This window comes from Hemibagrus wyckioides, linkage group LG17 (genome assembly GCF_019097595.1).
Source record: "Hemibagrus wyckioides isolate EC202008001 linkage group LG17, SWU_Hwy_1.0, whole genome shotgun sequence".
In the NCBI taxonomy this organism is placed as follows: domain Eukaryota; kingdom Metazoa; phylum Chordata; class Actinopteri; order Siluriformes; family Bagridae; genus Hemibagrus; species Hemibagrus wyckioides.
Window position 1 is genome coordinate 6,858,322 of NC_080726.1, and position 23,677 is coordinate 6,881,998.

Below are 23,677 nucleotides of genomic sequence, written 5' to 3' on the forward strand. Positions count from 1 at the left end.
TTACTGTGGCTACATGTAACCCAACTGCATATTTTATGCATTTTTTTGCCCATTCTGTAATGCTTGCACATTCTGTAGAATTACTACATGCAAAATAATTGCAAATGAATATTCAAATTCTTTATATTATTTCTTTATGTCATTCATTTCATATTTTTAATTTTTATTTTTTTTCATTTAGTTTATTCATATGCACGGGAAGTAGACTGGGATTTCATTGTACTTCAAGTTAAATACTACACTGTATATAACTGTGAATATTAGCAAGCAATATTTTGTATATAGGATTTATTCTCCTTCCATCAGTGTGACATATGACTTATAATTGGTTGCTGTCAGTCAAATGAACAACAATTCTATATTGCATTTATTTCTGTGATTATTTATTTCCAGCATACCATAAAGACATAATTAGGCTAGAAATAAACAATAAACAATAATTTGGAGCACAGGTTCCCTTCTTTTTTGTCCAGAAATGTAACAGTTTGGTAAAAGCATGGTTCACCCAAAAGCAATGCTCTCAGAAATTATGCTATGGCAGATCCAGTAAACCCCTTCATCCAGTGTCACAAAATATCATAGCAGCATTGCAAATATTTTTACAGAGGGCATAGAACTGAAGTGCATAATTGCATTTGTGTATAAAACAAAAAATTTATGCAAATGCCACCTTTTGTTTTTTCAGCACTATTATGAAGGTATTTCTAATCTCTCTTGTTTTCATTCCATATATAATTGGATTAACAACTGGAAGAATTGTGAAAATCATCAAACCACTTATCTGTTGTGCACTGGGTGGTATATTCTGAAAACGATATGAAAGTATGGTAAATGTCGAAACTATTTCATACAGAACAAATGTAATTATCTGGGCTAAACATGTGTTTACAGCCTTACTTCTAGCATTGGCTTGTGTGTTGGAAAGACATGTCTTAAGAATTAATACATAGGAGAATAATTGAACAGTCACACTAATGCCCTGCATAACTCCAGTTATAGCTAATCCATAAACATTATTTACAGTAAAGTCACCACCACATGAAAGCTGTAACAGTGTACTATTGCTACAATAAACATTAAAAATATATGTCTTACATTTTGGAAATCTTGCCTGAAGAGCAAACAATACAAGAATCATTGACAAATCAAGGCCCCAAGCCAGTGCTATCACACCACCAACTGTATATGGACCCATTATAGAGTTATATCTGAGTGGCTTGCATATTGCTATGCACCGATCAAATGACATCGCTGCCAGAATAAAAAGTACACCACCTCCATATGAGTGAAGCACAAAACCCTGAAGAACACATGTTGGGTAGTAGACCATATTTGTATGGGTTACAATATCCATAAGAACTCTGGGCAAAGAAAATGTAATTGCTATTAGGTCTGCCAAAGGAAGGCTGAACAAAATGTAAAACATGGGTTTATGAAGGCTTTGCTGGGTAACAATCAGTGCTAAAATTGTTACATTACAGAACACTGCAAACAAATAGATCAGAGCTCCAATGATAAACACAGGATAAATAGCTTGAAGAGGGACATCAAATCTAGCAATTTGAAGGTTGAAACTGAATGTGTTGTTGAATAGTTGTTGGTCCATTTTAAACCTGTCAGAGAAATAAACAGAGAAAAGCAGTTATTATTTTTCCTGTGTGTTTTTTCTAATGGCTTTGACCTCAGACTCACCTATCAAGTGATCCACTTGTTTCAATAGAGGGATGTTGTACAACACATTTATATCCTCTTCTGCTCTCCAAAGACCCTACAAATTACTCATAGGTCACTAGAGGGTATTACCAACTTTAAAATTCTCTCAACCATAATATACACTATATTGCCAAAAGTATTCGCTCACCTGCCTTGACTCGCATATGAACTTAAGTGACATCCCATTCCTAATCCATAGGGTTCAATATGACGTCGGTCCACCCTTTGCAGCTATAACAGCTTCAACTCTTCGGGGAAGGCTGTCCACAAGGTTTAGGAGTGTGTTTATGGGAATTTTTGACCATTCTTCCAGAAGCGCATTTGTGAGGTCACACACTGATGTTGGACGAGAAGGCCTGGCTCTCAGTCTCTGCTCTAATTCATCCCAAAGGTGTTCTATCGGGTTGAGGTCAGGACTCTGTGCAGGCCAGTCAAGTTCATCCACACCAGACTCTGTCATCCATGTCTTTATGGACCTTGCTTTGTGCACTGGTGCACAGTCATGTTGGAAGAGGAAGGGGCCAGCTCCAAACTGTTCCCACAAAGTTGGGAGCATGGAATTGTCCAAAATGTCTTGGTATGCTGAAGCATTCAGAGTTCCTTTCACTGGAACTAAGGGGCCAAGCCCAGCTCCTGAAAAGCAACCCCACACCATAATCCCCCCTCCACCAAACCTTACACTTGGCATAATGCAGTCAGACAAGTACCGTTCTCCTGGCAACCGCCAAACCCAGACTCATCCATCAGATTGCCAGATGGAGAAGCGAGATTCGTCACTCCAGAGAACACGTCTTCCCTGCTCTAGAGTCCAGTGGTGGCATGCTTTACACCACTGCATCCAACGCTTTGCATTGCACTTGGTGATGTTTGGCTTGGATGCAGCTGCTCGGCCATGGAAACCCATTCCATCAAGCTCTCTGCGCACTGTTCTTGAGTTAATCTGAAGGCCACATGAAGTTTGGAGGTCTGTAGCAATTGACTCTGCAGAAAGTTGGCGACCTCTTCGCACTATGCGCCTCAGCATCCGCTGACCCCGCTCCGTCAGTTTACGTGGCCTACCACTTCGTGGCTGAGTTGCTGTCGTTCCCAAACACTTCCACGTTCTTATAATACAGCTAACAGTTGACTGTGGAATATTTAGGAGCAAGGAAATTTCACGACTGGATTTGTTGCACAGGTGGCATCCTATCACTGTTCCACGCTGGAATTCACTGAGCTCCTGAGAGCGACCCATTCTTTCACAAATGTTTGTAAAAACAGTCTGCATGCCTAGGTGCTTGATTTTATACATCTGTGGCCATGGAAGTGATTGGAACACCTGATTCTGATTATTTGGATGGGTGAGCGAATACTTTTGGCAATATAGTGTATATTGCTTGCAGTAATGGATAATGCCCATAAAATTGAGCACATTCAGTGCTAAGCAGGAGAATACTACGACACAACAACCAAAATAAAAATTCAATAAAAATTAGTACTGATTGCTCTGAGCTACCATCAAGAGATTTGTATCACGAAAATAGTAGAAACTTTCTGTAATAATCCAAGTTTTATGAAGCTTGTATGTGGGGACATAAGCCTGACTAATTACTGTGGACTGTCTCTTACAGCTTTGCACCAAAGTATAACACTGTTTATAATATTATTCACATACATCCAAATCTTAATCACTTGTGTCTTTAAAAGACACTCTGATGCTAAAAGCGAAGCTATTCAGACATGCGGTACACACCTAATTGTTGTTTTATGTGTAGAGTTCAGTGGACTGTTTATAATAATTTTACACAGGTTTGAGAATGTATCAAAGTACTTTAGAAGACTCTTTGGTGTGTCTGTGTCTCCTTTTATTAATCCTCTAATATATGGATTGAAAACAAAAGAAATTCAACAGAAGATTTTTGTTTTCTTTCATAAAACGTTATGTTATCTTAGTCATAACAGAAACCTATATGTTATTGTGATTATTAATGTGACTTGTTTATTTAAAGATGAATGAAAAGGTTAATTGGGATTATGACATACATTTCTTAAAGCTCCTTTCAGTCCACTGTAACCTTTTTTTTATGTTACCACAATTAACCAAATAATAATTCTTCATTACAGAGATCTTCCTATATAATAAAAATGTCTACTGTTCTGTCTTCAGTAAAATAGATATTGAATTGAATTATGTATTATGCTTCTTGTAGCAACAAATATTACTGACCAATATCACATTATTCTGATTTACTGTCATAAAATTGAACTAAAAATAAATGTTGTAACTTTTAATAAATTTTACATTTTAAACATAGCAATTTTATTCTTCTATTTTTATTTAAATCAAATATATTTTGCTTAATGCTGCTGATAGTTTGAAGACATCTCTGATGTGTAGAAATACAGTGAATTTCTTAGCGTTTTTACATTTTATAGTGTTGCAACCTAGAACTGAAATTAAATTTATTAGGTTTATTAATTTATGGGGGGGATAAAAATAGATTTTGCAAATAATTGCAAAATTTTTTCCCAAGAAAAGTTGTGATTGCATACTTATTCTCTAGGATTAACCGTCAGGGTTCTGCTATGTTTTGCTTTACTTCCTAGTTGTTTCCACAGTTACCCTCGTGATAAAATTGTGAAAATGATAATTATCATTTTACAATAAACCTTTTTTCCTGCTTAAAAGTTTCTTTCCACTTATTCTGAGCTTATTAAATGGACAAAAGATAATTAAAGGTATCTTTACATTTATTGAATTAAGAATGTTCATTTCAGAAAAGCAACTAAATATAGAAATAAACAAATCTAGCTATACTTTTCTATATATGCTATTTTACACACATATATAGAGAAAGAGCAATCACCACTGAAATATTAGCAAGATAGGCAAGCTATGTTTAATCAGGAAAAAAAAAAAAAATGCTTAGTCTCCAAAAAATATACTCTAATAATTATGAACTTTATCTGGTTTACCAAAATGTTTGACAAGGTTAAATTAGTTCATTTGTTAAAATGTGCTGTTTTTAGGTTTAGGTCTAAAGGGGATGAAGTGTAACCAGTTATTTTAACCCCACTAGATTGACTGTTCTTCCTACTCATTGGATAATCAAGCATATGTCCCAAAGCAAGTATCCATGCAACCAAGCCCGTCGTCATTAAAAAGGACTGGCCATGAATTCTGACTGTATAAAATGTCAAACTGAAGTTAAACATTAATAGGACTTTCCATATTCTAAAATTATGGGCATATGAGATCCTCCTAATAATGTCTTAAATTTTACAACAATTTGCTAATACTGCGATCAGAGGTCTGTGGTAAGCAGAATTTCAATTATTGATTAATTAATTAAAATTCAAATGCATTCATTAATTTTAAATCAGTGCATATTTAAGGACACCTGTCTAATATTTTGGATTCTTTTCCTGTCTATTCTAGGTCCATTTAATAAAGAGAAGGACAATGAGCTCTAATATTTCCATATATACAACTCTACTTACTCTGGAATCACTGGACATATCACCCTCTTATATTATACCAGTGTTCATGTTTGGAACACTTACCTATTGTGCTATCTTGTTTTTCAATGTTACATTACTGCTAATAATTGCTCTGAACCAAAGACTTCATAAGCCTATGTACATACTGTTGTTTAACATGCCAATCAATGACATTGTAGGTGCCACCGCTTTTTTTCCTCAGCTGATATCTAGTATACTGTCACAGAATCGATCAATCACGTATTCTGCATGTTACGTGCAAGCCTTCTTGGTGCACTTATATGGGTCTGGAACACTTCTTATTCTGTCTGCTATGGCTTATGACAGGTATATTGCAATCTGCTGCCCATTGAAATATAATACCATTATGTCTCCAAATAGCTTGCTGAAGATAATCATTGCAATTTGGTCCATAGCATTTACAGAAATTGGTGTACTGATTGCTCTGAGCTACCGTCAAGAGATTTGTAGCACGAAAATAGTAGACACTTTCTGTAATAATCCAAGTTTGATGAAGCTTGTATGTGGGGACATACGCCTGACTAATTACTATGGACTGTCTCTTACAGCTTTGCACCAAAGTATAACACTGTTTATAATATTATTCACATACATCCAAATCTTAATCACTTGTGTCTTTAAAAGACACTCTGATGCTAAAAGCAAAGCTATTCAGACATGTGGTACACACCTAGTTGTTTTCTTATGTGTAGAGTTCAGTGGACTGTTTACAATAATTTCACACAGGTTTGAGAATGTATCCCAATACCTAAGAAGACTCTTTGGTGCATCTGTAATGATATTTCCTCCTTTTATTAATCCTCTAATATATGGATTGAAAACAAAAGAAATTCAACAAAAGATTTTTGTTTTCTTTCATAAAAAGTTATAAGTTATATTAGTCATAATATAAACCTATATGTTAATGTGATTATTAATGCAATTTGTTTATTTAAATATGAATGAAAAGGTTATTTGGAATTATGCCATACATTTCTTAAAGCTCCTTGCAGTTCACTGTAACCTTTTCTGATGTTACCACAATTAACCAAATAGCAATTCTCCATTACAGAGATCTTCCTATATAATAAAATGTCTACTGTACTTTCTTCAGTAAAATAGATATTGAATTGAATTATGTATTATACTTCTTGTAACAACAAATAGTACTGACCAATATCACATTATTCTGACTTAATGTCATAAAATTGAACTAAAAATAAATGCTGTAACTTAATACATTTTGTACTGAATGTGTCAGCCTGACCCCATGCTATCCAGAGTGCACAGGGCTTCTGTGATTTATTAATTTATTTATTTACTGTAACATGGAAATGACATAAATCATATACTATGGGCTGTGTAACTTTCTCCTATGAGAGAGACCGAAGGGAGATCTCTTTACCACCAAGCATTACACCAATTAAGGGAATATCTTGTGGAAGAATAGTGTTCATGCCTCCAGTACAGTTCATCCCCTTATTATAATAACATGCAATTATACCCTGCTTGATTCACAAAAAATGTAAGAAAAATGTATAACACTGGTTTCATTTTGTCCTGTTATACATATAGTATATGAACTTTATTAAATGTGTCTAAAAACATATGCAGAAAACTAAGTTTGGACAGAAGCATCAGTGGCTGTGTCTCTGAAATGTTTTTGAGCTAGTACATTTAGTTTGCTCTGCTGATCTGCAAATAACCAACACAAATCCTAGCATTAAGCATGTAAAAAAAAAAAAAGTAAAATGTGTGTTTAGTTTAATTTAAATTTTACTGAAAGAATAAGAGAAATATGTATATTGGCATATAATGATACCTCAGATGATCTTAGGTAGCTAGTACAGTTAGGTTGCGCTGCTAATCTGCAAACAAAGCTAATATGAAGCCTGGCACAAAACCTACATCAAACAATGCACTTTCACTCTTTTCCACTTCATAAAATGTTAGGAATCATTTAAAAACTATTTAAAGGCAAACAAATTTTATAGTGTAGTAAATTGTTTGCTGCAGGATATATAATTTGGCTTTTACCCTTCCTAAGAATCTAGCCATGGGAGTCACAGTCCAGTGACTTCTGTGCCGGTCCCAAGCCTGGATAAATAGAGAAGGTTGCGTCAGGAAGGGCATCCGGCGTAAAAACACTGCCAAATCATGCGAATCGTCAGTTGGATAAACTATGTGTACAAGAACCATGTGGAAGGGTAGCAAGGCTTGTAGTATAGGATCAGGATTCAAGCTGTTTTATTATGGTGTGGATAGTAAGAGAAATGGGGTAGGTGTGGCCCTGAACGAGGAGTTTGTGAGGAATGTTCTGGAGGTGAAGAGAGTGTCAGACAGGGTGATGAGTCTGAAGTTAGAGATTGAAGGGGTGATGTTGAATGTTGTTAGTGGTTATGCCCCACAGGTAGGATGTGAGTTAGAGGAGAAAGAGAGAATCGGGAGTGAACTAGATGAGGTGATAGAGAGTATTCCCACGAGGGAGAGAGTGGTGATAGGAACAGATTTTAATGGACATGTTGGTGAGGGGAACACAGGTGGTGGGGAGGTGATGGGCAAGTTTGGAGTTAAGGAAAGGAACCTTGAAGGGCAGATGGTAGTGGACTTTGCTAAGAGGATGGACATGGCTGTGGTTAACATTTATTTTCAGAAGAGGGAGGAGCATAGGGTGACTTACAAGAGTGGAGGTAGGAGCACACAGGTAGACTACATCCTATGTAGAAGGAGCAATCTGAAAGAGATTAGTGACTGTAAAGTGGTAGTGGGAGAGAGTGTAGCCAGACAGCATAGGATGGTGGTGTATAGGATGACTTTGATGGTCTGTAAGAAGAAGAGGTCAAAGATAGAGATGGAGAAGAAAACCAAGTGGTGGAAGCTGAAAAAGGAGGAAAGTTGTGAGGAATTTAGACAGAAGTTGAGGCAGGCTCTGGGTGGTCAGGTAGTGTGGCCAGATGACTGGGAAACTACAGCAGAAGTGATCAGGGAGACAGGAAGATAGGTGCTGGGTGTGTCATCTGGAAGGAGGAAAGAAGATAAGGAGACTTGGTGGTGGAATGAGGAAGTTCCGGATAGTATTCAGAGGAAGAGGTTAGCCAAGAAGAAGTGGGACATAGACAGGACTGAAGAGAATAGACAGGAATACAAGGAGTTATAGCACAGAGTGAGGAGGGAGGTGTCTAAGGCCAAGCAGAAGGCATATGATGAGTTGTGCACTAGGTTAGACAATAGAGAAGGAGAGAAGGACTTGTACAGGTTAGCTAGGCAGAGGGATCGAGATGGGAAGGATGTGCAGCAAGTTACAGTTATTAAGGATAGAGATGGAAAGGTGCTCACAAGTGAGGAGAGTGTACAGAGGAGATGGAAGGAGTACTTTGAAGAGCTGATGAATGAGGAAAATGAGAGGGAAAAAAGAGTAGAAGGGGTGAACTCTGTGGAACAGAAAGTAGATAAGATTAGAAAGGATTAAGTCAGGAAGGCTTTGAACAGGATGAAAAGTGGAAAGGCAGTTGGTCCTGACGACATTCTGGTGGAGGTCTGGGAGTGTCTAGGAGAGTCAGCAGTGGAATTTTTAACTAGTTTGTTTAACAGGGTGTTAGAGAGTGAAAAGATGCCTGAGGAATGGAGAAGTAGTGTATTAGTGCCGATTTTTAAGAATAAGGGTGACGTGCAGAGTTGCAGCAACTATAGGGGGATAAAGTTGATAAGCAATACAATGAAGCCTTGGGAAAGAGTAGTGGAAGCTAGGTTAAAGAAGATAGTGGAAATTTGTGAGCAGCAGTATGGCTTCATGCCCAGAAAGAGCACAACAGACGCAATTTTTGCTCTGAAAATTTTGATAGAGAAGTATAGGGATGGTCAGAGAGAGTTGCACTGTGTGTTTGTAGAGGAACAGGACAGTGGTAAGGTGTGCTGTAGGTCAGACAGAGGAGTTCAAAGTGGAGTTGGGACTGTATCAGGGATCGGCTCTGAGCCCCTTCCTGTTTGCTATGGTGATGGACCAGTTGTCAGAGGAGGTCAAACAGGAGTCTCCTTGGATATTTATGTTTGCAGATGACATTGTGATCTGTAATGAGAGCAGGGAGCAGGTTTAGGAAAATCTGGAGAGGTGGAGGTTTGCGCTGGAGAGAAGAAGAATGAAAGCCAGTCGTAGTAAGACTGAGTACATGTGTGTGAATGAAAGGGAGGGAAGTGGAACAGTAAGCTTACAGGGTGAAGAGGTGAAGAAGGTACAGGAGTTTAAGTACTTGGGGTCAACAAGGCACGTTGGAATGGGTGGAGAAGAGTGTCGGGAGTTCTGTGTGATAGAAAAATATCAGCGAGAATCAAGAGGAAGGTGTACAAGACAGTGGTGAGCCCGGCCATGCTGTATTATTTAGAGACAGTGTCACTGAGGAAGAGTCAGGAGTCAGAGCTGGAGGTAGCAGAGCAGAAGATGTTGAGGTTCTCTTTGGGAGTGACAAGTTTGGACAAGATTAGGAACAAATACATCAGAGGGACAGCTCATGTTGGACGTTTGGGGGACAAAGTTAGGGAGGCCAGATTAAGATGGTTTGGACATGTTCAGAGGAGGGAGAGTGAGTATATTGGTAGGAGAATGTTGGACATGGAGCTGCCAGGCAGGAGGCACAGAGGAAGGCCAAAGAGGAGGTATATGGATGTAATAAATGAGGATATGAAGCTAGTGGGTGCAAGTGTTGAGGATGCAGAAGATAGGGATAGGTGGAGAGAGACGATTTGCTGTGGCGACACCTGAGGGAAAAAAGCCAAAAGAAGAAGAAGAAATTCCCAAAATGAATGTTATACACTAAATATATGCATATACATGTATACATATATATACACTGCTTAAAAAATTAAAGAAACTGGTGCAGTGGGTCCTAGGTTCCTCCTGGTGCACGACACTGCCCGGCTTCATGTGATGAGATTATGCAGGCAGTTCCTAGAGGGTTAAGGAATTGATACTATTGAATGGCCCCCATGCCTGCCTGACCTAAATCCAATAGAAAACCTCTGGGACATTATGTTTCGGTCAATCCGATGCCGCCGGGTTGCACCTCAGACTGTCCAGTGATGCCCTGGTCCAGATCTGGGAGGAAATACCCCAGGACACTATCTATCATCTTATTAGGAGCATTCCCCGACCTTATCAGGCATGCATACAACCAGGTGAGGGCCATACTAACTACTGAGCACCATTTTGAGTTGCTGCAATGAAATTTCAGCAAAATGGACTAGCCTGCTGCATCATTTTTTAACTTTGATTTTCGGAGGTCTTTGAATTCAGCCCTCTGTAGGATGATAATTTTCATTTCCATCAAACAATGTGACATCCTTTCATTCTTAACACATTACCCAATCGATATCAGTATAGATATCCAGCATGATATTATTCCCCACTGATATATTGTGTTTTCAAAGTGTTCCTTTAATTTTTTTTCAGCATTATCTATCTATCTATCTATCTATCTATCTATCTATCTATCTATCTATCTATCTATCTATCTATCTATCTATCTATCTATCTACTGCTCAAAAAATCTCTCTCTCTCTCTCTCTCTCTCTCTCTATGATAGATAGATAGATAGATAGATAGATAGATAGATAGATAGATAGATAGATAGATAGATAGATAGATAGATAGATAGATATTTGTGTTTGAGAGAGAGCATGTATGTTTTTATCTGACTGTGTGTGTGTGAGTAAGAGAGAGAGAGAGAGAGCAATCACCACTGAAATATTTACAAGATAGTCAAACACTGTAAATTCAGAAAAAAGACTAAAACACTTAGAGACACACTCTAAGACTTATGAATTTCATAAGGTTTAGTAACCCCAAAATGTTTGATAAGGTTAAATTAGATCTTTTTTTAATATGTGCTGTTTTTAGGTTTAGGTCTAAAGGGGATTCTAGTCTTCTTACTCATTGGATAATCCAGCATATGTCCCAAAGCAAGTATCCATGCAACCAAGCACATTAGCATTAAAAAGGACTAGCCATGAATTCTGACTGAATAAAATGTCATACTGAAGTAAAACATTAATAGGCATCTGAGACATTGTCTGTGGTAAGCCAAAATTCAATTATTAATTAATTAATTACAATTCAAATGCACTAATTAATTTTAAACCAGGGCATATTTAAGGAAACCTGTCTAATACTTTGGATTCTTTTCCTGTCTATTTTAGGTCCATTTAATACAGAGAAGGACAATGAACTCTAATATGTCCATATATACAACTCTACTTACTCTGGAATCACTAGACATATCACCCTCTTATATAATACCAGTGTTCATGTTTGGAACACTTACCTATTGTGCTATCTTGTTTTTCAATGTTACATTACTGCTAATAATTGCTCTGAACCAAAAACTTCATAAGCCTATGTACATACTGTTGTTTAACATGCCAATCAATGACATTGTAGGTGCCACCGCTTTTTTTCCTCAGCTGATATCTAGTATACTGTCACAGAATCGATCAATCACGTATTCTGCATGTTACATGCAAGCCTTCTTGGTACACTTGTATGGGTCTGGAACACTTCTTATTCTGTCTGCTATGGCTTATGACAGGTATATTGCAATCTGCTGCCCATTGAAATATAACACCATTATGTCTCCTAATAGCGTGCTGAAGATAATCATTGCAATTTGGTCTATAGCTTTTACAGTGATAAGTTTTCTACTTGCTCTGAGCTACCGTCAAGAGGTTTGTAGCACGAAAATAGTAGACACTTTCTGTAATAATCCAAGTTTAATGAAGCTTATATGTGGGGACATAAGCCTGACTAATTATTATGGACTGTCTCTTACAGCTTTGTACCAAATTATAACACTGTTTATAATATTATTCACATACATCCAAATCTTAATCACTTGTGTCTTTAAAAGACACTCTGATGCTAAAAGCAAAGCTATTCAGACATGCAGTACACACTTAATTGTTTTCTTATGTATAGAGTTCAGTGGACTGTTTGCCATAATTTCCCACAGGTTTGAGAATGTATCACAGTACTTAAGAAGACTCTTTGGTGCATCTGTAATGATATTTCCTCCTTTTATTAATCCTCTAATATATGGATTGAAAACAAAGGAAATTAAACACATTTTGTTTTGTTCTGTAAAAAAATATCTTGCATGTAAAAGATATTCGGAACAATCTTTTAATAATTAATTGTGCTATGCTTCACGAATTATTGCTATTACAGTTATTAGATGTAACTAATTCATATGGGTTGTGGCTATAAATGATCAATTTTATACACTGTCCTACATTCTATGCATTTATTAGTGAGCAAAGTAGATGCAAGCAGCTCTAGCATAAGCAATTTTCATTAGACCATTAAAAAACAAAATTCTACAAATGCACATATAAAATATAATATTTCATTTAAGTGCATTGAATTATGCACTCTATTCATATTTAGTTATTGCATAAACATTACCACAATGCATAAAAATTAAGGAGTCATGTGCTTTATATAGTGTGTTAACAGGAAATAACTATAACAACTGTTGAAGTGCTCTTGGTCAGGCATTAGATAGACAAGCAACCAAGAAGCGCTCACATTAGCAAGTGACAAAGTGACCATTGGCCATTGGCACCACTGAACTGTGATTTCAGCAACACAAGGAAGTGACAGCTTAACAAGTCACATTTAAGATAAGATTTTGCAAATTAGGTTTATGACACATCAAAGTGAGAAATCCAAATCACTTAAATGATTTCTCAGACCAAACATATGGTGCGTGATACAGCATTTTTTTTTATTTCCTCTCTCACTTTAGCTCCCACGTGCAATTATATCCTGCGTGATTCACAAAAAATGTAAGAAAAATATATAACAGTGACTTCATTTTATCCTGTTTCACAGAGAACATATGAACTTTATTAAATGTGTTTAAAAACATATGAAGAAAACTTTGGACAGAAGCATCATGATTGTGTCTCTGAAACGTTTTTGAGCTAGTACATTTAGTTTGCTCTACTAATCTACTAATAACTAATACAAATCTTGGCACTGAGCATGCAAACACACACACACACACAATTGTGTGTATTTTAATTTATGTTCAACTGGAAAAATAAGATTGTGTGCTATAGACTATATCCTGGAAATTCCCAAAATGAATATTACACACTAAAACTTAAAAAAAAAAGAATGATTGTATGATTGTACATATGTTTTATGTAAATAAAATGGAGTCATGACAATTGTTTTGTGCTGTTACTTATTGTCAACAAATTTTACTTACCAAAAATATAAGATGTCAATGCAGTTCCTTATTATCTCAAAATAATAAGTATGATCACTTTCACTGTAAGCAACCTGCAAATTTGGATTAGTCTGCCTACTATTTAAAAAAATAAAAAATTAAAAATAAAACATTGCATTACATGACAAAAAATTATCATTCTGAAATTTTCTATGTTATCAAAAAAAGTCAACACACTTTTTTAGACTGTGGGATATCAAAGCATCCATGTATCAGGCAGCATAACCAGGCATAACAATATTGTGTTGGTCCACCCTTTTCTGCAAAAACAGCCCTGACCCATCATGTACTGTGTATTCTGACAGCTTTCTACCAAAACCAGCATTAACTTCTTCAGCAATTTGAGTAACAGTAGCTCGTCTGTTGGATCTGACCACACAGGCCAGCTTTTGCTCCTGTGTGGACTGTTATAATGTGATATACTGTTACAATGTTTATAAATATATATATATATATATATATATATATATATATATATATATATATATATATATATATATATATAAATGCTGACCCCTGTGCAACACTGCAAGCCTGTCTGGCTTTATTTGGGCAATGTTCTGCTGCGAATCCTTGGGTCCTGCCATCCATGTGGATGTTACTTTGACATGTACCACAAACCAAAGCATTGTTGCAACCCATGTACACCCTTCCATGGAAATGGTATTCCCTGATGGCTGTGGCCTTTTTCAGCAGGATAATGTACCATAAAGCAAAAAATAATTCAGTAATGGTTTGATGTGCACAAAAACAAGATTGTCTCCAAATTCCCAAGACCTCAATACAATCGAGCATCTGTGGGATGTGCTGAATGAGAGACCATCCGCATTCCCGTTTTGGCTCCCGGCTCTGTGCTGGACCTGGAACGAGAAGTCCTGCAATGAGAGGAACCATCTAGTTATCTGCGCATTAGCGTCCTTGGCTTTGGCCATCCATTGCAGGGGCGTGTGGTCGGTGACCAGGGTGAAGTGTCACCCTGCCAGGTAGCACAGTTCCTTGACGGCCCATTTGATTGCCAGGGCTTCTCGCTCGACTGCAGCGTAGTTTTTCTCGGTGGGGGTTGTCGTTTGTGAGCAAAAACCTATCCATCCTATCCATTTTATCCATTTTAGTCAATCAGGTCTGCTGACCAGGCTGCTGGTCACTTCGTAAAGGCACGCTTGATGAGAGGAGTTTTATCAAACCTCCAGTTTGATTGTTATTTTACTTGGAATGCACAATAAAAAAACATGATTTCTGAAAATTAATAAAAACAGAGTTATCTGTTTTTGCAAATAAACTCTTCATATATACATCCTTCTAGAAATAAAGGCAAAGTTTTCTATTATCAGTCATTTTGGTATCGCTGTCCTTCTGATAGTTAATTTGAATTCTACAGATAATCATTTATGTGCTTATAGTAGTTGTTAAGCAGTGAAGTTGTTGTGAATTTGTATATTCGGCTTATGTCTTCCATCAGTGGAGAATTATGACTGACAATAGATTATTTATGATATATTTTTTATTGACAATAGTCAGTAAATTTTAAAAATATTATACATCTGTCTTATTTTGGCATTTTGAATTTACCATTTGCCTTAATACTGAGTTCTTTTAAACTGATATCTTTTAAACTGATATTCTTTTGCCAGAATATTTTGGATCTCTAATATTGTAAACCATAATTATGAAAATATATCTTGTGTGATATTTTAAAATTTCTTAAAACACTGCATTTGTCAAAAGAAAGAAAGAAAAAGAAACAAACAAAACAAAGAAACAAACAAAGAAACAAACAAACAACTTTCATTTCAATAACCAGATTACAACTGAAATGTCCTTTCTCTTCTAGCATTTGTCTGATGTACTGTACGTACACTGTTAAAAATTGTCCCGTTAAAAACAGTAAGTTACTGGCAGCGCAGTTGCCAGCAAGTTACTGTTAAATTAACAGTGTCTTGCTGTTGTTGAAATTTACAGTTTGTTACTGTTTTTGGAAATACTGCATAAAGCTGTTATTTTCTACATTAACAGTAAATTACTGTCACAAGCATTAACAGTTAATTAATGTTTATTTGCACTTTTTTATATACTGTAAACTACAAATGTTATTATATTGAGAAATGGTCTGCTAAAAAATAATTTATTTTTCTAGATATTTCTTTTATTTTTTTTAACTTAAAAACGTGCTTTAGTACACCTTTGAAAAACTTGACAAATAAAAGCCACTTTAGTCACAAGATATTCTGAAAAATTTGTAGCTGTGGCAAAGCAAGTGTAATGACTAAATAAACTTAAGATTTAGAATAAACTGTTTAACTGAATAAACAAACATTTATATAACATTAGAAAAAACTAAATGAGTGACTGAGAACTACTTAGTGAATAGGAATTACTGAATTATTAGTAAATAGGAATTACTGAATGAAGGAAGAATGAAATCAAAATTTAAATAAAAGCAAGCGTGTGTGAAGAGTATGTTTAAGGTATGTGTGTGGTATGTCAGTGAATGAGTGGGTTTACTTATATTAAGTCCCTCTCAAAGTCCATTAGTTTTTTAAGTAAACTGGCAACCCGAGTGTTGACTGATTTCTTTTTGTGGGCGACCTTCCCTGTCTGCTTTGACAGGACTTGTTCACCCTTGGCGCCTTTTTCGGGATTTATACCGATGAAGCACCTGAAAAACAAATGCGTACATTCAGAATTAGTGTGGGTAAACGTTTACATAACGAGAATGTGAAGAGAAATGAATATTTGAATCTAAGCATCTAACCTCTGAATGAATTCGAACGTGCATGCGGCGTCAGCTTGGTACTCCATATTGAAATTGTAGTAAGTCGAAAAGACAGCAGCAAGCCCAGACTGAAAGCTTGGCTGGATGCCCTCACAGATTATTTGCCCCTCAAAACTGATCATCCATTTATCAATACAGCTTCCTGGTTTTTCACCTAAAACATTCCAAAGAAAAACAATGTCAGTAGTCATGTAACATACTCATTTTCTACTGCCAGATTGTAAATGAATGCAAGGGAAACTGAAATCATTTTACTTAGTCACAGAGCCCTGTTACTGTAACATAATAAATGCATTTCAAAATGTTCATTGTGGACTAGTCTGGACAGACACTGATGTCAACACTTGTATATGCTGTGTTTTGTGAAATTGTTATTGCAATTTTTATGACTTATTTAACTCAGTATTTTTGCAAATCCATGGTAAACTCAAACGCGCTAGCCTGACAGACAAGAACAAACCTCATTTGTTCTCCCATGTCAAGCAAGCATGTTTGAGCTTATTTGCTCTATGTATGCTCAATGATGAATATTTATAAGTGAACAAACAAAATGAAATTCATACATTTACAATAACTTCATAAATTTTTTGAAGCATCAAAGGTTTTTTTGGACTTTCAATTGATGAACAAAAATAATAAAAGAATTTTAACAATAAATGCATTTGCTTTCCAAAGATGAATGAAAGTCTTAAAAGAGAAGTTCACTTGCAGAACAAAAATCTACAAATAACCCCCTCACCCCCTTGTCATCCAAGATGTTCATGTCTTTCTTTCTGCAGTCGTAAAGAAATGATGTTTTTTGAGGAAAACATTTCAGGTTTTTTCTCCATATAGTGGACTTCTATGGTGCCCACGAGTTTGAACTTCCTGAATGCAGATTAAATGCAGCATCAAAGGGCTCTAAACCATCCAAGCCCAGGCTCTTAACTAGCAAAATGATTGGTTATAATTTAAAAATGATCATTTATATACTTTTTAACCTCAAATGTTCGTCTTGTCTAGCTCTGCATGTATTGTGTGTTCCGGTAAGACAGTTAGGGTATGTCAAATAACTCCTCCAACTTCAAAATCATCCTACAACTCATGGGCACCATAGAAGTTCACTATATAGAAAGAAATCCTGAAATGTTTTCCTCAAAAAACATTTTTTTTTTACGACTGAAAAAAGAAAGACAGACATGAACATCTTGGATGACAAGGGGTTGGAAGTGAACAGAATATTTATTTTGTATGAACTGTCCCTTTCAGTGTTGTAAAAAAGCATTTACCATGTTTGCTGAAATACAGAAAAAAAAACACCTTAGTGGCTTATGTAATAAAATAGACAGTTCTATGCATACCAAGGAGTATCAGTCGAGGAGTTGCAGGTAGTTCAAGTGTCCTTTCTATAAGTCAACATGGCATGCTAGGTGTACTGCAGGGTACAAATGTGATCTTGGCACCACCACACACTCATTGTGGTGTCTGTAAAGATGTGATTTCAAAGCTGCTAATTTTGCGGACTTCCTGTTACAGTCCTGGATGCAACAATGAAGAAACAAGTTAGGGGTATTGCTGTGAATCCTCACGTGCTTCACATAGGCCACTGGAGTACTACATTGCTGCCCATATAACCGACACACAAACATGCTGACAAGTCAAAATGACCAGTCTTTGAGCAATAAAAAGTTAACTCAAAAAATCTCAACAACAACAAAAAATCTCCAACAAAATAAAAAGTTAAAAACATTGCAATACAAACAAACATACAAAACAACACTAAAATTTTGAACAGGAATTATTCTTATTTTTCTTATTCTTTCTATCACTTAACTTATTCTATCAAACTTGAATCCAAGCAATCCAAAATACAGCCAACATTAAAGAAGCAAAAGAAAAACTCCCCTCAGAATAATTATGTACTAATTAGAACAAGCTTACCCAAATTTGCAAGCAGAACGTTACCGAAATAAACGTTTTGTCTAATATACATTGAAGGTATATTAGGCAATAAATGAAAAGATAGCAAGTTAAAATTAGCAAGCGAGATGATGATAATTTCAGCATGCTACGACATCAATCTGACTTCGATGCTACAGTATTTAAAGGCTTACTTTGGGGAAGAGATTATATTATCATGTTTATTTGAATTTACCTTGTATTCTGGAAATATCTGAATCTAATCCACCTCCACTCTATGATGCTGTTGGCACATTACGGGTTTAGCACTGAAATGAACATAAAACAGTTACACAATTAGCATCCACAATTATTCACAGAATCTTATTATAATGAACACAGGTTCTGATGTGTTCAATCTTATTGTATTTGTCTTTTCCTTCTAACCTATTAGTTTACCCAGAGGTTTTCCAAAGGTGTTTAGTCATGAATCACTTGGGCATTACAAAAGGACTGGTCATGAATTTCTAACGTATATAAATTGGCAGGAAGAGGTAAAGGATATTCTGAAATCAGAATCATCTGAGAAACTCATACATTAACTTTAAACTGTTATATTAAATTGTAATATTTTGCTAAATACTTTGATCAGAGATTTGAGGTAAGCAATCTAAGTGTATATTTAAAATAGTTAAAAAAAATAGTAAAAATAGTTGTTTAATTAAAAAAAGCTGTGCTTATTTCAGGAAACTTGTGTATACATTTTTTTTTTTCTCTGTTTTAGGACTTTCCTTCTTGCCACAGAAAAACGAAAAGGAGAATGAGCTCTAATATGTCCGTATATTCAACTCTTCTTACTTTGGAACCAATAGAAATACCACCACCTTATATATTACCAGTGTTTATGTTTGGAACCCTTACCTATTGTTCTATCTTGTTGTTCAATATTACATTACTGCTCACAATTGCTCTGAACCATAAACTTCATAAACCTATGTATATACTGTTATTTAACATGCCACTTAATGACATTATGGGTGCCACTGCTCTTTTTCCTCAGATCATGACTAATTTGCTGTCACAGAATAGATTAATCACTTATTCTACATGCTATGTGCAAGCCTTCTTGGTACATTTGTATGGCAATGGATCATTTCTAATTCTGCTCGCTATGGCTTATGACAGGTATACTGCAATTTGCTGCCCATTGAAATACAACACCTTGATGAGCCAACATAACTTGGTGAAAATAATCCTCACAGTATGGACCATAAATTTTGCAATGATTGGTTCTCTACTTGCACTAAGCTACCGCCAGGAGATTTGTAGCACAAGAATAGTGGACTCTTTCTGTAACAATCCATGTTTGATGAAGTTAATATGTGGGGACATAAGGCTGAATAACTACTATGGACTGACTATTACAGTTTTGCTCCACTTTCTAACAGTGTTTCTAATGCTATTCACATACATACAAATTCTAATCACATGTGTCTTGAGAAGAGAGTCTGATGCAAAAAGCAAAGCAATTCAGACATGTGGTACACACCTAGTCGTTTACTTATGTTTAGAGTTCAGTGCACTGTTTACTATAATTTCACACAGATTTGATAATGTACCACAGGAATTAAGAAGGGTCCTTGGTGCATCAGTGATGATATTTCCTCCTTTTCTTAATCCTCTAATATATGGATTGAAAACAAAAGAAATTCAACAGAATATACTTGTCTTCTTCCATAAAAGGATATCTCAGTTATAACAGAAAACTATAGTAGAACTATGTGTTAGTCTGGTGCTTAATGCTATTATTCTTTTTAAGTCAATGCACTATTTATAGAACTATACTATTAATGGTAAAGATGATAAATAAGGCTCTTTGGAGTGCCTTTTCAATCCTTGGCAACCATTATTGATTGTTTAATATATAAAATAATAATTTTCCATTGTAAAGATTTTTCCATACAATCATAATATTTATTGTTCTGTCTTTATTAATGGCTGTTTTTTGAAGATGGAACTGATGTACTCATCTCCACCTGGTTAAAGACCTATGGGAGACTTTGCACTCTTCAGCACCATTATAAAAACAATAAGCAAGTGAATATCTTTATATCTTTATATGGTCTTTATATCTCCAGTACAGTTCTAGAAATGTGCATAATGATTATGGTAATGCACTAAAGCTGCCATAAATGGATCTTATATATTTTTTTCCTTTAATTTGTCACACACTGTTATAAATGTATTACCCAGAGTATTTGAGTATTCTTGCCGCTGGGATTTACCACATGTTGATCAGCATGAATAAACCTTTACAATGCACTGAAACCACTGAGTCAACAATGCACTTGGAAAAAAAAAAAAAAAAAAAAAAATATATATATATATATATATATATATATATATATATATATATATATATATATATATATATATATATATATATATATATGTGTGTGTGCTGAACAAAATTATAAATGCAACACTTTTGTTTTTGCCCCCATTTTTCATGAGCTGAACTCAAAGATCTAAGACTTTTTCTATGTACACAAAAAGCCTATTTCTCTCAAATATTGTTCACAAATCTGTCTAAATCTGTGTTAGTGAGCACTTCTCCTTTGCTGAGATAATTCATCCACCTCACAGGTGTGGCATATCAAGATGCTGATTAGACAGCATGGTTATTGCACAGGTGTGCCTTAGGCTGGCCACAATAAAAGGCCACTCTAAAATGTGCAGTTTTATCCCACAGCACAATGCCACAGATGTCGCAAGTTTTGAGGGAGCGTGCAATTGGCATGATGACTGCAAGAATGTCCACCAGAGCTGTTGCCCATGAATGTTCATTTCTCTACCATAAGCCGTCTCCAAAGGCGTTTCAGAGAATTTGGCAGTACATCCAACCGGCCTCACAACTGCAGACCACATGTAACCAGCCCAGGACTGATTGAAAAAAGCTTGTCTGGAGAAGAAAAGGTGAGCACTACCATCAGTCCTGTGTCATGGCAACAGTAAAGCATCCTAAGACCATTCATGTGTGGGGTTGCTTCTCAGCCAAAGGAGTGGGCTCACTCATAATTTTGCCTAAGAACACAACCATGAATAAAGAATGGTACAAAAACATACTCAGAGAGCAACTTCTTCCAACCATCCAAGAACAGTTTGATGACAAACAATGCATTTTCCAGCATGATGGAGCACCTTGCTATAAGGCAAAGGTGATAATTAAGTGACTCAGGGAACAAAAATTTAAATTTTGGGTCCATGGCCAGGAAACTCCCCAGACCTTAATCCTATTGAGAACTTGTGGTCAATCCTCAAGAGGTGGGTGGACAAAAACCCACAAATTCTGACAAACTCCAAGAATTGATTTTGTAAGAATGGGCTGCCATCAGTCAGGATGGGGAATAGAAGTTGACTGACAGCATGCCATAATGAATTGCAAAGGTCTTGAAAGAGAAAGGTCAACACTGCAAATATATGTAATTGTCAATAAAAATTGCCTTTGACAATTATAAAATGCTTATTTTGCATATGCGTAATTATGCTTCTTTTTGTTTACTCATTTTGTATACTCATTATTTTATACTCATTATACTCATTTTGTCCTGTTATACATGGAGTATGCGATCTTTATTGTGTATTAAGATGTAAAGAAAACTAAAGTTTTGACATCTCTTTCCCTTATCAGGGAACCAGGTTATATACGTAATCTGGTGTAGTTCTTTTGACTGATTATGTTTGTCCTAGAAGAATCATTCATATTCTGATAAACATCATGTCATATGTGTTATTCTTATGTCTTCATATGACAATATTAACAATATTGCTACATAGATAAACAACTCTATAGGTAACTAACATTTTTTAGACAAGTTTACAGTTAATGTGCACCATTTTTAAGACATGTTTTTACTGAAAAAAAAAATAATAGGATTGTGTCATTAGTGTACATAATATTCATTTTAACCATTAATTTTATTTGGATGTTATCAAATGAGGACAAGAAAAGATAATTATAATAAGGCTTTAAAATATTTTTACTCTTCTGAGTTTTGTTACTGCTTATATTTTTGTCTTCTGGGCACTTGACATTTTCCTTGTGATAATCAGAGACTTATTCTGACAAGTTACCCAGTGTTAATCAGTCATTGTTCTAGTAATGTTTGCATTTTTAACAAGACAAATCCTCAAATGATGTCATATTACAATGAATACAGGGTCTGAATATACTTTAATCCCAGTAAATTTATTTTCTTCTTCTTGCCCTTGGTTTCCCAAGGGTTTTTCCCATGACAGGTATCCATGGAACTAATCACTTGATCTTAAAAAAAGGACTGGCCATAAACTGATAACCTATAAAACAGCAAGCTGACCTAAATTATAATGACTTTCCCTGTTCTGAAATGATGAGCATTTGAAAGGTAATATACAATAACATTGTGCAATATATGGCTAAATACTGTTGAGTTAAGCAAACTACATGTATTTTTATAATAGTTATTTATTCTTAAAGAAGTCTGTGCATGTTTTAGGAAATTTGTGTATGCATTTGCAACTCTTTCTATATTTTTAGGTCATTTCTTCTTGACACACAACAAAGACAAGAATAATGGAATCTAATATGTCCATATATACAACTCTTCTTACTTTGGAATCACTGGACATATCACCAACTAATATTTTACCACAGTTCATATTTGGGACCTTTACATATTGTGCTATTTTATTTTTCAACATTACATTACTGCTAACAATTGCTTTGAACCATAATCTTCATAAGCCTATGTACATACTGTTGTTTAACATGCCAGTCAATGACATTGTAGGTGCCACTGCTTTTTTTCCTCAGCTGATATCTAATATGCTGTCACAGAATCGATCAATCATGTATGCTGCATGTTATGTGCAAGCCTTCTTGGTACACTTGTATGGGTCTGGAACACTTCTTATTCTGTCTGCTATGGCTTACGACAGATATATTGCCATTTGTCACCCACTGAAATATAACACCTTGATGTCCCCAAATAACTTGTTAAAGATAATCCTTACAATATGGACCCTGGATTTTACAATGGTTGGTTTTCTTCTTGCTCTGAGCTACCGTCAAGAGATTTGTAACACAAGAATAGTAGACACTTTCTGTAATAATCCAAGTTTAATGAAACTTATTTGTGGGGACATAAGATTGAATAACTACTATGGACTATTTCTTACAATTTTTCTCCAAGGATTATCACTGTTTATAGTCTTATTCACATACATCCAAATCCTATTCACCTGTATCTCTAAAAAACAGGCTGATGCTAAAAAGAAAGCAATTCAGACATGTGGTACACACTTAGTTGTTTTCTTATGTGTAGAGTTCAATGCATTTTTTGCCTTAATTTCTCACAGATTTGAGAATGTATCCCAATACTTAAGAAGAGGCTTTGGTGTGTCTGTGATGGTATTTCCTCCTTTTTTGAATCCTCTAATATATGGATTGAAAACAAAAGAAATTCGAAAGAACGCTTCTCTCTTCATTCGTAAAAAGATCTCTAATTCATAA

General features: G+C 35.6%; 5 protein-coding genes across 5 annotated transcripts; 4 read left to right on the forward strand and 1 right to left on the reverse strand.

Moving 5' to 3' along the window:
- Positions 1-655: 655 nt before the first annotated feature.
- LOC131368289 (olfactory receptor 52N4-like) lies at positions 656-1,606 on the reverse strand. Its single transcript, XM_058414303.1, has one exon. The coding sequence runs from the start codon at positions 1,604-1,606 to the stop codon at positions 656-658; it is 951 nt and encodes a 316-aa protein (XP_058270286.1).
- A 3,549-nt stretch (positions 1,607-5,155) lies between these two features.
- LOC131368421 (olfactory receptor 52B2-like) lies at positions 5,156-6,085 on the forward strand. The gene has a single exon (XM_058414546.1). It carries the CDS (start codon positions 5,156-5,158, stop codon positions 6,083-6,085), a length of 930 nt encoding a protein of 309 aa, XP_058270529.1.
- Positions 6,086-11,406: 5,321 nt separating this feature from the next.
- LOC131368290 (olfactory receptor 52B2-like) lies at positions 11,407-14,462 on the forward strand. Its single transcript, XM_058414304.1, has 2 exons — positions 11,407-12,337; positions 14,251-14,462. The coding sequence occupies exons 1-2, from the start codon at positions 11,407-11,409 to the stop codon at positions 14,460-14,462; spliced, it is 1,143 nt and encodes a 380-aa protein (XP_058270287.1).
- A 4,484-nt stretch (positions 14,463-18,946) lies between these two features.
- On the forward strand, positions 18,947-19,885 carry LOC131367513 (olfactory receptor 52B2-like). The gene has a single exon (XM_058412841.1). It carries the CDS (start codon positions 18,947-18,949, stop codon positions 19,883-19,885), a length of 939 nt encoding a protein of 312 aa, XP_058268824.1.
- A 2,853-nt stretch (positions 19,886-22,738) lies between these two features.
- Positions 22,739-23,677, forward strand: LOC131368291 (putative gustatory receptor clone PTE03). Its single transcript, XM_058414305.1, has one exon. It carries the CDS (start codon positions 22,739-22,741, stop codon positions 23,675-23,677), a length of 939 nt encoding a protein of 312 aa, XP_058270288.1.